Here is an 18,421-nt window from a genome sequence, read left to right on the forward strand (position 1 = left end):
AGGGAGGATCGGACCTCTCCTTTGTTGACAAACTAAAAGGGGAGGGGTGGGCTATACCTTTGTCCCTCATAAATATCAATGGAGATGGCTTCCCCCAATAATTAACTTCATCATCATTGGTTCAATCGTAAAGTTGGACCTATTTGAACTAAATTTAATGGGATCCAATCACCTTATTCAATTTCTTACTGGATTAGGTCGGGTTCAACAATATTACAATTGAAAAAAAAAAAACATGGTAGGTAAAAAGATGTTTATTGCAATACCTATATTGTTGATACATATCACACATAAAATAATATTTATCATATTTCGAAGATGTTGATATAACTAAAAAAGACAATACATTAATAGGCTCGGTATAATCTTGTTAGAAGTGCGTATCAAGTAAAATGACATCATTTTTATATATTCTAAAGCGATACTAGGTACTAATTCATGCTACCTTCATTGGATGAAAATCCAATCACTTAAACTTTAACTAAAAATTATTAGTTTATAATGTGAATTTGAATAATGATGGAGGCCAAAGAAGAATGTATATAATATAAACATATAAAAATCTTATATAAAAGAATAAATATGATAAACTGATATAAACTTAATCACCTTAGCTATTTCATAAGCTTTAAGTAAATTTCATTAATTGCAACAAGTCATTGAATTAATAAATATAAAGTATAGTTAAAGACATTTTTAAATATAAGCAAACTACATTTAGAAAACTTGAATAAATTCATAGTTTCAAAAAAAAAAAAAATACATAACATATTTACTACATGCTCCCATAACATTTTTGTTTATCATTCAATATTTTTTTTGCAAAAATAGACAATTCCATGCATAGAAATCGAACAATTCAGTAGAGAAGACGAAGACTTAAAGTATAAATGCTAAAAGAAGTGGAGCACATACAAAGGAGTCGACCCCATCAATTAAAAGAATGAACTAAAGTCAAAATGAGTTGACCACTATAAACAATGACTTTTGAATATTTAAAAAGTCAACCCTTTCAATAGGGGAGTAGAAGACTTGAATAAAAAAAGGTTAAAAGAGACAATTACACTAAAAGGAGTTAACCCTTTTTGCCATAGAGACAATGACAAAATGCAATAGAAGTGCTACTATGAAAAAAATGAGTCAACTACATGCATCCTACTAAAGGAGGCCAAAAATTCAAAAAGGAGTCAGTCACCTCCAAAGGAGTCATCCCTTTCAACAAAAAATCAAATTAACATAACGTTAGACTCAAATTCAGATGTTGTAGGTCTTCAACATGTGTAAGTGACCTACCACCTTGTTCAACGACAAAAATAAGACTTAATGTAAAAAATGGGAACCTTTAATTTTATAAACAAATCAATACTTAGATTAACCGATTGGTAATTGTTAAAAATTCTTTCATAGGTCTAGGTTTTTGTACCTAGTTGTTGTTGACAATAAGTCCCAAGTTTTGAGTAAATGTTGTACCTTGGACCCCTTAAGTCCGTTGTTATAGATGATATTTGACCTTTTATTAATGAATTGAACTCAGGTGCAAAATACTTTGAGAGTGGTCACAAGAATCCATTGAGAGGGTTGTGAACCACTATGAAAATACTAAAGTATAATAAAAAAAAAATCAAGATAGCACACTTGATAAAAAATGGTAAAGGTGCAAGAGCTTTTTAGTCATGGATTAAAGCATGTAAATATATATATGAATTAAAATAAAATAAAATAAATTTATTTGTTTGTAAATTGAAACAGATTTTAGGGATGGAAAACTGCCACCGGCCGTTTGACGGCCTTCAGAGAGCTCTTTCAGTTGGCGGTTATATGGGGCCCAGGTCAGGTTTACCAAATGGTAGGGTGCCGAGCGTGGCTTTTGCACGTGTTGACCAAATAAAGGCCAAGCGTCTAACGTCCCTGAGAAGTGCTTTCATTTCTCCGTTGGATTTGTCTCCAACATCAAATGTCTCGATATCCAGTATCTGCGGCCGTTTACGAAGAGGCAGCCGACTCGACTTCTCTCGCAGTGACGCATTCCCCATATCGCCAGGAGTACAGATACCTCTTAAAACGTACATCAATTATAGCATGAGAAAGAGGGGAAAAAGGAGCGAAAAGAGGGCGGAGAGAGGGAGCGGGCGGAGCTGATTCGCGATCCGTTTCTTCTCATTTCTGAAAAGGTGATAAAAACCCTAACTCTCCTTACTTTCGTGCTTCTGGGTTCTCTACCTCAAAAACCCTAATCTCTTCTCCTAACTCTGCCTCAAAAACCCTAATCTCTTTTCCTAAACCACATACGCGGTGTCGGGGTAGGTTTCCCGTCCAAAACCCTAAACCCTCCTTACTTTCCGATTATAGGGTTTCATTTTACGATTTGAACTCCTGCAAGTGGAACTGGAAGAAGAAAACGCAAATTAGGGCTTCTTCTTTACATGTATGGCTTCGGGGCCTTTGGTTGGTGGCGGTGGCGATGGTTCTCGTGATAAACATCGGTGGGCCCAGAGTAAAGTCTATACACGTAAATCCCATAACAAATCTTCTTCTAAACCTACTGTCACTCCCACCTCTCAGTCTCTTCCCGCTGCTGGTGCAGCTGTGACCGATGATGTTACCTCTTCTCAACAGCCTCACTCGCGTTTCGAAGCCGTCTCTGATGACTCTTCGAGTCTTCCCCCAAATCCCACATCCAACAACGGTATTCTCCACAACCGCCTAAAAATTAGTGTCTCCTCCCGATCCAAGCACGAGATTCGTGAGCTCCGCAGGAGGCTTACCAGCGAGCTTGATCAAGTCCGTGATCTGGTGAAAAGGCTTGAGGCACGAGAGTCGCAGCTAAATGGGGGTTACAGTCACTCCCAGCTCTCTGCTAATGATGGTCCCAAGCGAGGGAGGACTTCCGAAGTTGCCTTTGGTGGTCCTCATAAAGCTCACCGCCAACTCAGTGTCTCATTGGTAGAGAACAGCACCAGTGATGTGGTTGAGAAGGAGAAGAGGACGCCCAAAGCTAATCAGTACTACCGAAATTCTGACTTTCTCCTTGGAAAGGAGAAGTTACCTCCTTCTGAGAGCAATAAAAAATTGAAACCGAATGGGAGTGGGGTCGGTGGCCGTGATAAGCAGATGCCTCAGGCTTTCAAGCATTGTATGAACCTCCTCATGAAACTTATTAAGCACAAACATGGTTGGGTTTTTGATAAGCCAGTTGATGTAAAAGGTCTTGGTTTGCATGATTATTATACCATAATTAAGAATCCAATGGACCTTGGGACAGTGAAATCCCGATTGGAGAGTAATTGGTACAAATCTCCTAGGGAGTTCGCCGAGGATGTCAGACTCACATTTCACAATGCTATGACGTACAACCCCAAGGGACAGGATGTTCATATAATGGCTGAAAACCTGTTTAAAATGTTTGAAGAGAAGTGGACTGCTATTGAATTGGAGTACAATCTGAATCCACGTTTTGACCCAGATAATGAACTAGTTCCACCCACTTACTTAACAAAAAAAACTCAGGCTCAGGCTCCACCGCTTGAGATGAGACGTACTTTGGATCGATCAGAATCAACAACAGTTCCTGCTGATCCGAAACCAACAGCGGCGAGCGTTACTCCCACTGGAAGAGTGGCGGCTCCTAAGAAGCCAAAAGCAAAAGACCCGCACAAGAGGGACATGACCTATGAGGAGAAGCAGAGACTCAGTACGAACTTGTTAAGTTTGCCTTCGGAGAAGTTGGACAACATTGTTCAGATTATAAAAAAGAGGAATTCTGCTTTGAGTCAGCACGATGACGAGATTGAGGTGGATATTGACAGCTTTGATGCAGAAACTCTTTGGGAGCTTGACAGGTTTGTGACTAACTATAAGAAGAGTTTGAGCAAGAACAAGAGGAAAGCAGAGCTTGCAATTCAAGCAAGGGGTGAGGCTAATCCTGTTCAGCAAGTGGTGAGATTCTGGTTTTGTTTGATGTGAAATTTTGGTGGATTTCTTTTTTAATGCATCTTTGGTTATATTTTTTTTATTCTGTGTAGCAGAACCTGGTTCCTGTTGCTGTAGAGGCCTCTAAAGAGAATAAAATAGGTAATGAATGGCTTTCTTTTTCAGTTGTTGTGGTTTTTCATGAAGTTTAACTTGATTGTTTTCATGTTCTTGATATATCTGCCTGCTATAGATGAGAGGTATGTTTCTTCTCTATTGCCCGTGCATGGGGAGAAACATGGGGATAATGTGAGTAGGTCAAGTAGTTCAAGTAGCTCAAGCAGTGATTCAGGGTCCTCGTCAAGTGGTGAGTTTTTCTTGTATGGGTTGTGTAATTGGAAAAATTTTCTGGCTTAGTATTTATGAGGTGTGACTTGTTCGTAGGCATTGTGTTGTCCAGACTCTTACTTGAAAAAGTGTTTGTACAGATTCTGACAGTGATAGCTCTTCTGCTGGATCGGATGTGAGACGATCTCCTCAGACTTAAATGTGTCAGATGCAGGTAGGTCTAGGTCATAATTGACCTTGGATTTCATTGTCTTTATTTACTCAATTGGCACGTTTTATCTTGTGCTGTGTGGTATAATAATCCAGTCATTATTTGTCTCTTCACTTGAATTTTGTTCTTGACATTCTTTTACCTGCTATAGAACTATTATAGTAGAATATGGTCTTTTGGCTTCATTACAATGTGAAGCCTTGTCATTGGAAATGTGACCTTTATCTGTATGTTAGACTTCTTTTCATTGTTGATTTTCAAAATTTCATATTATTAAGATCTTCGGTAATGAAGGAAGAAGGAAGAACGAAGAAGGAAGAAGAAGTGAAGAAGAGAAGAAGAGAGATAAGGGAGTGAGGACATCTAGGAGAGAGATGAGATGAGGGCACATGTTAGGAAGAAAAGAGTAGGAAAAATAGAATTGTGGATTTGTCTAAACCCTCCCCCATAAGCTTTATTGCCAAAAGTACCAATATTATAAGTATACCCTTCACCCTAGTAAGAGTGAATAAGAGACAAAAATCATAAGCTAATTACATCAATGACACTCCAACTTATTCATATCTTTCAACACTCTCCCTCAAGCTGGGGAGGTAATGGTAATTATCCTAACTTGAAACAAATAATACGATGTAGTAATGAGCTCCTCCATCAAGGTGTCCTAAAGATAATTACGAAATCGGACATAGATTCTCAATTGGTAAAAAATGGGTGATAAAACATAAGTCGAATCCAACCTCAAAGGATTTTGAACAAAATAGTGATAATAATCATTAAAGTGGGTAATGCCTGTCATTGACAAGACGATAAAAAACCAAAGGGTACCAAATAAAAAGTCACATTGGACTTAAAAACACCCATGTATAAAAAGGACCAACCATAAAAACGCACCAAAAAGGGTTGGCCAAACAGGTAAACGAGAGTCAAATATAGGATGGTAGGAGAAACTGCAAAATAATATAAGGATAATGGGTCAAGCTAAAGCGCGTCAAAGAAAAACTTAAGTCTTGGTCCTCGGAGTGTCGCCTCAGTGCCACCTCTCACAAGTCCTCTCTCCATTCTAAGATTGCTGCCCTTGAAGTGATTGAGAAGCGAAAAGGGCCTTACTTATTCGTAATTCTCCAGTAGCATCTCCCTGCAATGCAATTTCCCAAGTCTTCTTTACGCTGAATGTGTTCAGTGGAAGCAAAAGGCTTGCTTTAAGTGGTTGGTTGAGGGTGATGCCAACACATAGTTCTTTCATGCAATCGCTTTGGCCCGTCGTAGGACTAATCGGGTTACTTCCTTGTCTATTGGCAATGAAGTTATCTCGGATAGGGCCGCTATTACTGACACTCTTCTTAGTTTTTTTGCAGATCTTTATAGAGAGGAGTGCCACCATCGCCCCCACTTGACTAGGCTCCATTTCACTCTGATTTCTCCCACCTTGGCGGCTTTCATTGAGCTTCCCTTCTCGGACTTGGAGATTGAGGATGCGGTCTTAGGTCTTCCTCGAGATAAGGCGTCGGGGCCTTACGGGTATTAGGGGGAATTTTACAGAATTTGTTGGCCTACCCTGAATTCAGACATTATTTCCATGGTTCATAATTTTTACAACCGAGGGATCACCTTCAAGAGTGTCGGTGCCTCTCTTATTGCCTTGGTGCTTAAGAAAGCTAGTGTTGAATGTCATTATGACTTCAGGCCAATCAGCCTCGTCTCAAGCTCGTACAAAATCATTGCTCGTATCCTGGCTTGTTGGCTCAAGGTTATTCTTCCAACCATCTTCCACATGGGTCAGAGTGCTTTCATTAGAGGTCGGGACATCCTCGATTCAGCTATGGCCGCTCACAAGATTATTGACCATTTTGTCAAACAAGGCCTACTAAGGTTTGTCTTCAAGCTTGATCTCAAGAAGGCCTTTGACCAGGTGAGCTAGTCCCTTCTGGACGGCATTATGCAGTGCATGGGCTTCAGAGACAAATGGAGATTTTGGATGCGCAATTGCATCTCCTCGGCTTCACGGTCTACTGTGTTCTTGTGGCATTTGTCAAGGAGACCCCCTCTCCCCACGCCTCCTCAACATTATTGCCGAGTACTTGTCATTTATGTTCTACTCTACTCGTAGTATCGGTTGGCTCAAGGCTGTTTCTGACCAAAGCTGCTTTGATATTCCCTTGCTCTTGTTTGCGGATGACACTATTTGTTTCGGTGTTAGCACGCTTGATCAGATCCACAACATTAATGTCGTTCTTGGCCTATTTGAGATCATTCCTAGTCTGAAGGTTAATTGGGGGAAGATGACCATCATGGGATACTATATTGAACCTTCCCTGCTTCAATGCATGGCAGACACTTTGGGTTGCTCGGTTGCAGTTACTCCCTTCCACTACCTGGGCCTTCCTCTTACTGATTGTCACCCAGGATGGGATAATGGGCCCCTGTCATTGAGCGGTGACTCTCCACTTGGAAGGGTAGGATGCTTTCTAAGGTGGGCAGATTGACTCTCCTCAATTAGTGCCTTGCGGGTATTCCAAACTATTTTCTCTCTTGCTTGCCATGCCCTGCCTCTATCAGCCAACGCATTGACATGATCAAGAGACGTTTCCTATGGTGTGGCACTGCAATTGAGTTTCGTTACCATCTTGTCAGTTGGGATGATATTTGTATGCCAAAGTCTTTGGGTAGTCTTGTGATTAGACGCACCAAGGAAATGGGTTCTTAAAACTCAACTCCCCCTCGGGAGCCTCCTGGAAGCCTATGTGGCCTCCAAACTTCGGTGTTTTGGTGATAGATGGATTGCCGATGGCAGTAGATGTCACCTCTCCTATTTGGAAGACCATGTTTCATTTGTTTGCCACATTCTGTGATGCTATTCTGTTCTTTGTTGGGGATGGATCCAACCTTCGCTTTTGGACGGATTGGTGGTCAGGCAATGGTCCTCTTGCCTCTTTCCACTTAGTTCTCTTTTAGATCACCTCTTGTCATGACCTCTCGGTCTTTGGTGCGTGGGGGAATGACTTCTGGGATCTTCGTCTGAGACATGACCATACTGATGTGAGGCCATATCTGCATGTGATATGATTGATGGACTTGGTTGTGTTAAGTTTTCTTTGGTGACAGACCCGTTGATCTGACTTCTTGATGATAGCAAGAGCTTCTCGGTCTCCTTAGTCTATCGTCATCTTATGGGTTGGACTCAACCTCCCGCCCTTCATTCGACTGCCTTTGCTTGACGACTCTTGGCTCCTCCAATTGTGAAAATTTTCCTTCGTAGTGCCTACCACAACAAGATTCTCACTGCTGACAATCTTATCAGGCGTGGAAACATTGCTCCTGACCCCTCTACCCCCTCTACGGGGTGGAAGCCGAGACCATCAGCCACCTTCTCCTCCATTGCGGTTTTGCCTGGCAGGTCTTAACCTCTATGATTGATTGCATGGGCCTAAGTTCCTGGATCCCCTTTGACTTGATCACCATTTGCCGTTTCTCATTTGGCATGTCTCCCTAGCCTCGGTAAGCTTCTGTTAGCTACTTGTGTCGTTTACATTTCTTGGTGCCTTTGGACGAAGAGGAATTCCAAACGGTTTAATCGAGCCTCGCGCTTTGCCGTTGAGGTGATCTGCACTGCTATGGGCCTTATCTTTACCTAGATTCGCACTCAAAAAGAATTTGGTTGTCTATCATGTACCCTTCCCGCACCAACTGGAAGATTATTGCTCAGATGTCTACTCCCCCTGTGCCTCGTTGAGTCGATATTTAGGAGCCTCCCCCACCGGTTATTGTAAGCTCAACTTTGATGGCAACACTTTTGGGAATCCGGGGTTGGGTGGCTTTGGGGGGGGGGGGGGGGGGTGAATCCTGGAGAAACAACTATTATGTAATACTCTGGTCCTCTCAGTGTTGTGGACTCGACCACTGCTGAGCTCTTTGGCCTCCTCCACAGGCTTCGCATCTACCAGGATCGCTTCAAAGGTTCACTTATCGTGGAGGGTGACTTCAAAATCGTCATTGGCTGGTGCTCCACCACATCCTTACCCCCGTGTAGTCATTGGTAGCCTTTTCTTGATATTATGGACATTGTTTCCACTACCTCTTGTACTTGGTCCCATGTTCTTGGATCAACTAATTTGGCTTCTGATTCGTGTGCTAAATTGAGTCCCTCCCTGCAATCTCTTGTTGTTAGGGGATGCCTCCCTTGATGTATTTTTTTGCTTTTCTTCGTAATAAAATCATCACCATTTAAAAAAAAGGGTATTGGGGAATCAGAGGAAGATAAGATGAAGAAGCTGGGACCATTATATGTTTTATTTTTTGGAGTAATTCAAATTCTTTATCATATGAAATTATGATCAATGCAAACATCAAGCTGCAAATAATGAACCTATGGCAAATAATCGAGGATTTGTTCTTCAATAATAAATGTCTCAATCAAAGAGACATAATAGCAACTGCGGTAATGAGCTAATGCCCAAATAACACATACCATATATGCTCTTATATTGCAGTAGATAACATGTAAATAATGAGAGTCCTTAAGTGTAATAAGGACATGAAATAATCTGCAGCAAGTTCAACCATGAGTAAGGAGGCTGCACACAAAGTAATAAGCTGCCAATAATAAGTCGAAACCGAATGTTGTTAACCCTCTTGAAGGGAATAACTGAACTGAGTGCTACTGGATCCGAGAGCAGCTGCAAGGACAGAGAATCCGAGAGCTTGCTTCAATGCTGTAATTCTGCTCTACAGCTTTAACCAGTAGACGATCCCGAGCATAATTTAGTTTGAGACAGGTGGAACTAAAAAGGAAGAGCTGCCACAACAGAAGTTGTCCAATTAATTGACTATAGCTTCTCCTGCTCAAGTATGCTTGTAAGCATTGGTAACAGCTCCAAACGCCCCAAGCAATACACATGAGATATGCATCTTGAATAATATCAATGAGCCTCAAGAGTGATCACGTGCACCTTCAATAGCTGCAGCTTTAATGGGGCTTGTAATTCTTGAACGTAAGTGGCAGCATCCACAACAACGATCTCAATAATTCAAGATGCAAGGTCTCGGCTGTGCTGAACCAAGAGTAGCAGAATGATAATCACTTCTGCTGCTGTAACGAAACAAAACTCAAAACTGAGTTCCTTTGCTGTAAATATGTATTCAAAAAATAAAGGAAACCGGGCTCTTAAGCTGAGCCTATGTCAGAATCATTGCAAGAGACCTCATTTAATTAAAGAAGGTTGCTGGAAATAAAACTGAAAGACAGCATTCAATCGAGGCAACAAGTCAAGATTCTAAAACTTGGCAACTTTTCTCTTTCATAAAACTGTAATCAAGGAGAGTCTAAAAACAGCAATATTTCCTGATATGATTAGGCTAACAATGGAAACTTTCCAAGATTATAATGGTAACTTTCTAACCAGAGAATACTTGCCAATATATATGATTCTTTTCTCGGAAAAGGCAATCTCAAAAGAGAGTCATGTTACTGGAAATGAGAGCTGAGTGTTGCTGGAAATAAGGACGTGAATCTTACTCATATTGCTAATTAAGATAACCATGATAGGAAACTTTCCAAACCAACAAATCTATGTGCTGTTCATGTCCTTGTGTAATGCTTCTTTCTGAGTTCTGTTCAGCAATATCTTAGCACGTCAAAGAGGCCTGAGATGCTGCTGCAAAGATCTTTGTAACAGGGATAACTGCAATTCATCAGCAGCAATTCAGATATATGCAAGCGGCAGCAGAGAACACAATTCAGCAGTAAACTGGGTTTCTGAAACTCGGTAGCTAGATTTCGGAACCACTTTCCAGCAACGTAACAGCTAGATAAACAGTAATGTGAAAAAAACAGCAATATAGAACTTGCCGTAGCCTGAAGGATTTCAATACAGAAGGTTGCTGATTCAAAAAAAAAAACATTCCAATTATCATGTCAAGCAGAAGCAGAAACTTCCTGAAATAGCATTAACGTGCAGGAGAAGGTTTCTGAATCAACGTGCAGTAGATTACTGGACTCAGGTTTCTGAAATACCAAGCAGATAACCAATCCAGAAACTCACTCTGCAAAGAATCAGATAAGAAGCCTTCCACTTCTAGCCTTCTTGAGTGCTGATCTTTGGTTTTAACAGCAACATAATAAATATTGATCATCTTGACAACAGTAGATAGCAACAGGAATATATGTATAGAAAAAACGAGATACCAAAGTTCCGTCGCGAGAATAACAGAGTCAATAACATCAGCACGTGATGGAAGCTATCACCAACACCTTTTAAACACCGGAGTTGAAGAACCAGAAAGCTCCACTCGAAATCTGCTTCGTAATGGATGGAGAGATGCTTGTTTCTTTTGACTTCATGATCAGAGTGTCTGCTGCTACTCGTCGGTGGCTGCAAATGCTTCTCAAAACAGAGAAAAATTCTGAAAAATATCATAGTATTACCTTTTTCGAATTTGCAGTCCAATGCAATCTCCAAAACTGAACAACAACCTTCATGACTCATAATCCGAGCAGAAAAAAGTAATTGGAATCCTTATAATCAATCACTATTCTGATACCATGTTGATTTTGAGGATTCCATAGTATTAAGATCTTCGGTAATGAGGGAGAAAGGAAGAAGAAGAGAAGAAGAGAGAGAAGAGAGAGAAGGGAGAGAGGGCGTCTAGGAGAGAGGAGATGAGAGCACACGTTAGGAAGAAAAGAGGAAGAATAGGGTTATGGACTTGTCCAAACCCTCCCCCTTAAGCTTTATTTATAGATGTCAAAAGTATCAATATTACAAGTATACCCTTCACTATTGTAAGAGTGAATAAGAGACAAAAATCATAAGCTAATTACATCAATGACACTCTAACTTATTCATATCTTCTAACATTCATCAATGACTAAAGTTTCAGCCTTTTCATCCATTCAGACTGTTATGCTGTTTGACAAGAGGGATACTTTGAAAAGCCAAATTATATGGAAGCATAGCTGAAAGTAGATTCATTATTGATGTGCGACTACCATTGCTGTCACAGGTTTGTTTGTGATTGAAACCAAGCCAAAGTGTCCTTTCTGTTTTGTCATGGTCTACAGAAGATCCTTTAGGTTGGAGCATAGTGGACGTGGTGCTCATGACATGGTGTATATGTAGTATAGATTGTGACTTTAGCAGATTCCTGAGCTGATCATGTTGGAATTGTTGCTTGTATAGTTCTTCTCGTCCTCCCTCTTTCCGTCCTTCCCTCCCTCTCCTTTCCACCCTTCTTTTCTTGTCCTGGCTGTGTTTCCTGTGATGGTTGTTGTTCAGTCTTGATTGGAATAAGATTGACTTACAAATCATAAATTTCTGCATTTTCTGTCTGCACTTTGAGCCAATTTTTTTTTCCAGTTTTGAGGGGGCATGTCTCTCTCGTCTCTTTTTATTAAGAGAGAAGAGAACACAACAATCTACCTTCTCTACCAGAAAGAGAGAGAGAAGGGAAAGGGATATCTTGGGCTGCTTTCATGAAGGGGAATCAATTTCCAAGAATGTTTGAATTGAGTGACAGCTAGCAGCCTCATTGAAATCCAACTTCCACTTGTAGCAGGGAAATGAAATTGCTTTAAAAAAATGTAGTGTAGAGCAAAAAACTCAGCTTCCTTGAATTCGCAATACCACCCAGATGTGGCTTGCCTTTGTTACTGTTGGAGCTCTTATTGAAATTAAGCTTCTGATTCTCAATCAGAGGGGAAGCACCTGTTGTGAGAGGAACTGATTCTTTAGTACGATTGAGAGAACAAATAGTTTCCAATTACCACAGATAGCTGCAATTGGATAGTCATTGAAATTTGAAACGAGACTAACCTGATCAAGGATTTGGTGAGCTTCAACCATTTTTGACTTGTTATATAGAGTTTTGCTTTCCTGTAATTCATAAGCAGCATGGAACAATGGCAAAACATGGCTCTGGGATCTTTCTTCTTCGTAATACTTCAAAAAAGAAAGCTCAATATGGTGATTATACAGCAAGTGAACCTTTTTTTAGGATTGAGAAAAAGGTTTTGAGCTAATGTGATGAAAGGGAATATATAGACTGGATAAAACGTTGACGATCCTAGGTCCTATAAGAGAAAATGACCAATCATTGTGCTGTTTCCGCAGACACACGAGGACTTTGTAGTTCTAAGTTTCAATAATAGATGCATGTATTTTATGATAAAATAGTGGATTTTCTTTCTTTGTTTCTTTTTTTTTTTTTTTGAATGTTCCAAATTGTGGAAACCTTTATCTGAATATCTATCTTTTGCCTTTTTTTTCCTGTGTTGTAGGTCTAAGTCTTCCTGTTTTTCTTTTTTTTTTACCTGTAAGCTGCATGCAGAGACAGATTTCAAGTAATGCAGAATGAAAAAAAATGTAATAGGAAGAAGATCGTAAAATTATTAAGTGGGATGATGTTCTTAAACTTCTGGGCGTTTCTGTTTGTTCTTCATTATTTGTTTGTTCTTTTCTTTGCAACTGCCATTTCAGACATTGGGTTTTTACTGGTGGACGTTTGCATGTGTTTGTGTGCGTTTGTATGCATGTGCAAAAGCATAAATATCAAACTTTTGTCTAACAATGACGTACATATGAGGGTTCGTGAAGCTTGCGTTGTAGATCTCACGTAAAACTTGTGTCAATGTGTGTTTGTTTACTTATTTGTTTTTCATCACTTGCCAATTCTTTCCTTCCAATGATCAGTTCATTTAAATCAGTTGACAGGTAGGCATCTTCAATTCATAAATTGTAGTTGGCATGGTGATACCACTGTAGCTACTTTCTGATGTAGTCTGCAAGGGCCTTCTAAATTATATTAATCAATCATTGATGTGGTTTTGAAGATTATGAGTGAGTGCCATCGTACTTTGTTTTCCTAGAGGCAATATACTTTTTCTTTTTGGCCAGTTATTGAACTCTTCTTTTGGTCATTTGCGAGAACAGGTTGCCTGTGCCTTCTACAATCACCATGACTGAGATTAGAAGTACCTGTTTGTATGATGGGAGATGGATTGTGCTTGCAGCCTAGATAGTACCACCGATTGAGCAACTGCATCTTTGCTATTGTATAATTTATGTGTCTAACATGAAATACAAATGTAAGCACAGCTTGTGTTGTATTATTTGTACTTTAAACCTGTACAATACCTTTTGGCCTATAGGGAGAGGTGACATGATGCTTGATATCTACCTTTAGATTTTTTTTTTTTTTTTTACATTTTAACAGTTGCTTGATGTTGTCTTGCCTGATGTGTTTTTTATTTTCTTCTTTTGAAACTGGAGACTTTTGGCTGTGACAATTGCTTTAGGGATTCAGCACTGATAGTGGGTGGCAAGTGCCCCTATTAAATGAAGGGCTGTTTGGCTAGATTGCAGCTGTGAAACGTTTATGTCTCACATGCATTTACATTACACTAGTATCCATGGTTCGGCATTTATAATCTATTCTGAAACTAAAGAGTATGGCCTTGTCTCGACTGAATTAAATTGTTGATAGTTTAACTCTCATACTCCTTTGTATATGCAATAGTTTTTTTTTCTTTAGTTCTTCATCCTGTCTGCAAGTATGTTGCTATTCTTGGAAAAACAACTACTGCTTTGGTTGATTAATCTTTTATCTACCTTGGTTTGAGGAACCAAAGGAAGAAAAGGTTTGTCATGGTTGCTGCTTTTGTGCTTATTTGTGTGGAGATAGCATAAGATGTTATGCCCAATACTCTAAAGTTCTCCTTACAATTGCTAATCCGATGGCATGCCCTGATTGAACAAGATAGGTGACTGCTTGTTGGAATAAGAATAATAGGTACCATCCAATTTTTGGTTTGAACCTTGCTCATTGAGCATGTAGAAAGTATAAAAAATTGACCATAGTCGGTCAGTTGTTTCTAAAAATGCTGTTGCTGTTGAAGTGGATTGAATGCTTTGGGTTTGGGTTGTTCCACGAAGAGTAATGGGTAGATAGCCTGCCTGATGCACTCCTTGGAGTGGCTAGTACATCCTATATGGTTTTGAGGTTTGGCAGGTCTACTGGTTTATGAAGATGACAATACTTACTGGCTTTTAATTTTCCAAACAGGTTTTTTAAAGTTTTCAAGATGTGCACTTTGTAACAGTAATCCTATGTGGCTGATATTTGATTAGTCTGTAACATGTGCTGATAATCCAGCACCATAGTTTAAAAGAAACATTTGCTGTAGTTTTAAACAAAAAAGAGTAATCTATACTATGATAATGGCAGTCATAGATTGCATAGAAACTGATCAAAGTAGAAGCCTGTCTAAATCGTTTCCTTTTTTGTTATTTATCTTTCTTCTTCTTTATTTTAGCAAAGATGCAAGACCATCAATTCACTGTATTTTCAAGCCACCTTCTCATGCTTGAAATCTTTTTTTTAGATGGAGCTACAATGCAGTGTATGATTTTGCTTGGCTTGAGGATCATTGGTCTGGATGGATACTAGGATCATCTAGGTCGTAGATGTCTCAGATATGTCTAGTTATTGTCATTGTCTGCTTTTTGTGCTGCAAGTGCTGCGTATTGCATTGCAAGTTTTTAATCCCGTGCTGTATGTTTTGGACTATGCCATTCTTGTTGGACCCTTAATGGTAAATCCGTCTTTAACTCCATTTGTTCACCTGGCAGTTATTTACGTAATCCAAAGTTTATATCTTCATTGCAATGATGATATTCTGAAGTGTACAAGGTTTTATCAGCCTCCAAGAGATGACTTTTCTCCTCACAAGAGGAAAATCTCTTTAAGGTTTTGATTGTTTAATTCCTCTTCAATGCCATTTCTGAGGAGCTCAGCTTGTACTACTGGATCTTCTTGGTACTTGTGCTTCTATGTTGCAAAGAAACATCTTTTGAACCTTGAGTACACAAGATTCAAATTCATTCTTGCTTATGTATCCCTCAACCACTATGCATCACAAAATTCATAATAAAGCACATGAGTTTCACATGTTAAATAGTTTCTTTTTACTGAACTGCAAATTAAATCCTTTTGTGACATCTTCAAGAAACAAATCCTTGTGTGACATTGTAAGAAAATACAGCTGGGTATACTGTTGTCTCACTTACAGCAACATGAGCATTGCAGTAGTTGCTGTAGTCATCTCGTTATAATTAGCAACATTTGCTATTCTTGTAATCCCTGGAATTCCTGTGTCACTTCTAACTCTTCAGTTGGTGAATCCTCTCAAGTGAAGAAAGATGAGATTTTATTTTCAAGTACTGGAGGAAAACTCCAGTCCAGAACCTATATTGACCACAAGAATGATCTAGATGAGGTTCTTATTGGGCTGAAGTTAACTATCTTAAACATAAAATAATCTTCTTTGTTTTCTGTCAGCTTGTAAATTTTGCTTATTACATGCACAAACTGTTCTTTTTAGTTTCCTATAGTAGACTGTAATGGCCTAATAGTATTTGGGTGAGAAACTAAAGTTGGTCATTTGTTGAGGTTCCATCATATTAACTAGCTCATTTAAATAAATTGGTTGTGCAGAGGTATCTCATTCTTGAATTTATGTCAGTGATATCACAGAAATCTGGTCTCTTGAAGGCCAAGTGAGAATATAGGATGGTTTGTGTTGCCATAGGAAACCGAAATGATGGAAAATCATTTTCCCTTCAACTTCATTTTCTGTTGGTAAAAAATCCCTTTTGACGTGTTTATGTTGCTATTGGAAATAACATGAAAATTAATTGTGGTATTTGGGCCTACACTATCAACATAAGGAAAAGCTTTATAAATAATAAAAGGCACGGTGGAGGAAAGAGGGGTGAGTGGTCAAGGACTAGTTATTACTTATTGATTTATTTTTCCAATCATTTTCTTATTGGAACAATTTGAAACTTATTTTTCTACCCACTTCAACTGTTGTGGGATGAAAGGAATTTTTGTGGAAATTTTCATAACCCCTAAGCCCAGCACAAATGTTGGACAATTTTGGTTTGTATTTTTTCCCAGTGGTTTCCTATGAACAAGAATGTTGTACCGTAGCAGAGAGAAGAAAATGACAAAAAGACTTAAATTGACTTGCATGGCTTCTGGTGGAGTGTTTTTCTTTTAAAAAAAAAAATTCAGGGATTAGGTCTGAATTCTTTCAGAAATATGATGTTAATACTCGATGAATTATTTCATCATTCATTGTGCTTTGTACTGTTTTAGCCAGCGATGGATATTATATCTAGAAAATAAAACTGATCTTTTGTTGAGGTTCATTGATATATCAAACCATGCATTTCACTGTGCAAGGTTGAAGTCTTCCACTTGGGTTGGTATGCAATTTGTAGGAAAGAAAGATAAAAGCTCATGTTGGTCAGAGCATGTGTTAGAATTCTGTTTTTTCTCTTATAGTTGTAGTTTGGGACCCCTTAATGGCTCTGAAAGTGGTTATGCTGGTGCCAGGTTATTGTTAGAATATTACTGTGACTCTTATTCTTGCTCTGATGTGTGATTTCCAAGCCATGGGGCAAGAGTGATTGCTTGAATTTAGTAGTGGTGTGTTGGGAAAAAAGGTTTGATTTAAAAAACAAATCATGGAGTGCCTCCATAGCAGTCTCGAGATCAGAAGACTAAGAATACGAAGTCTCGAGCTGATCAGACATGTTTTATTTTTTTTCCTATAACATGGGTGCATTCATGTTATGCGATATGACTGCTTATTTGTCCCTTGAGCATAATTTTCGGCTGATTTTTTTTTTATGTAAATATTTTCAGCACTGTTATAGGGGGTTGATCTACTTTTGTTTTTGTCTCAGTTGTGCAGTGTACAATAGCGAAATGGCCTCCTCATTAATGAGATTTTGAGTTGATGATTCTTGGGTGGATATGGGTCTGTTTTTTAGGCAGCTGGGTTGGCATGCAAATCTCGTCTTCTGAAGATGTCTCTTGTCAGGGTATTCCAGTTTCTATGGAGCAACTGTTGCATCATCGTTCTTCGCAAATAGCCAGAAAAGCATCAGAAGGAGCGAACCCATACACTGATCTTGTTTATCTCTTTATCTATATCCCACTCGAATTTGTATGTAAGCTGTAGGATAATGTAGAGTTTGTTTGTTTGTCCCTAGTGTCCCTAGTTTGCAATGTACATGACCAACTACTGCAAGTCATCTGGGGAAAATGCCTCACCTGTCAGGCCGCAACTCTGGATATTGGTGGTATTACTGGATTACAAAGTTATTTGGGCGGCGGGGAGTGTTGCAGCTTTTGATACCTTTTCGCTTTTCATCATAAGACATGTTTTGCTGCTGCTGCTACAGGTCGAAGATTCGGGAACTCGTTAGCCAAGTGCCAAGGGTGCTTTGGGCTTCCTCATGGGTGAAATCTACTGTCTTTTGTGAAGAGAATTTAAAAACCACAATCGGCAAACCCCTTTTTTTTGGTATAAAGGCTTTTGAGACTTGGTGTTAATTAACGGCTAAAGTCATTGGGTGAGTTCAAGATTAAGTGGTGTAAACCTTGTATAATTAGAATATAAGAAAAGATTTCAAGTATGGTTCTATATATCACTTATTGGTTTTATGTATAGCCTTTATTTTTTGTGTTTTTTTTTTAAAATATTTTTGTCACATAAAAATTAATATAATATATGGAACAAAATTCTTTCTTCTTGTAAAGTCATATGACAAAATTTTATATACCAGTTAAAATAGTCATAGTTTAAAATATATTTTGTTCAACTTTGTAGGCAAAAAGTGGCTTAACTTTATGGTTTAATAAAGAGACAATTCACTTTTTAAGGGTAGTTAAAAAAAAAATCATCCCCTGGCTGAAGAATTTTTTTATTTATTTATATTAGATATGTGATGTTTTTTTTTTTTTTTTGACTCATATTAGATGTTGGGCACATTCTTATACGTTTTTAGGTAGTGAATCTAGGTTTGGATTGAAATGATAAAAACATGAGATAATAAATTGAAGAAATATTAGAGAAAAATAATTTTAACCAGAAGAAGGCGACTATGC

The 18,421-nt window shown here is 38.8% G+C and overlaps 1 protein-coding gene across 4 annotated transcripts; it reads left to right on the forward strand.

Annotated features, from left to right (window-relative positions):
* Window positions 1–1,890: 1,890 nt before the first annotated feature.
* LOC137951081 (transcription factor GTE4-like) lies at window positions 1,891–17,945 on the forward strand. Of its 4 annotated transcripts, XR_011112102.1 has the most exons (7): window positions 1,891–3,936; window positions 4,023–4,071; window positions 4,163–4,276; window positions 4,398–4,471; window positions 13,167–13,299; window positions 13,393–13,547; window positions 17,215–17,945. XR_011112102.1 is itself a non-coding variant. In XM_068797657.1 (5 exons), exons 1-4 carry the CDS (start codon window positions 2,428–2,430, stop codon window positions 4,454–4,456), a joined length of 1,731 nt encoding a protein of 576 aa, XP_068653758.1. In that variant the 5' UTR covers window positions 1,891–2,427; the 3' UTR covers window positions 4,457–4,471; window positions 17,215–17,945. The 4 variants fall into 4 exon arrangements, 2 of the variants coding, with proteins under 2 accessions (XP_068653758.1, XP_068653774.1); XR_011112100.1 differs by lacking the exon at window positions 13,167–13,299; XM_068797657.1 differs by lacking the exons at window positions 13,167–13,299; window positions 13,393–13,547.
* The last annotated feature ends 476 nt before the right edge of the window (window positions 17,946–18,421 follow it).

Source organism: Aristolochia californica, unplaced genomic scaffold (assembly GCF_029961685.1).
Source record: "Aristolochia californica isolate CCGP_79_NKW_82.1479 unplaced genomic scaffold, dmAriCali1.0.hap1 SCAF_1, whole genome shotgun sequence".
Taxonomy (NCBI): Eukaryota; Viridiplantae; Streptophyta; class Magnoliopsida; order Piperales; family Aristolochiaceae; genus Aristolochia; species Aristolochia californica.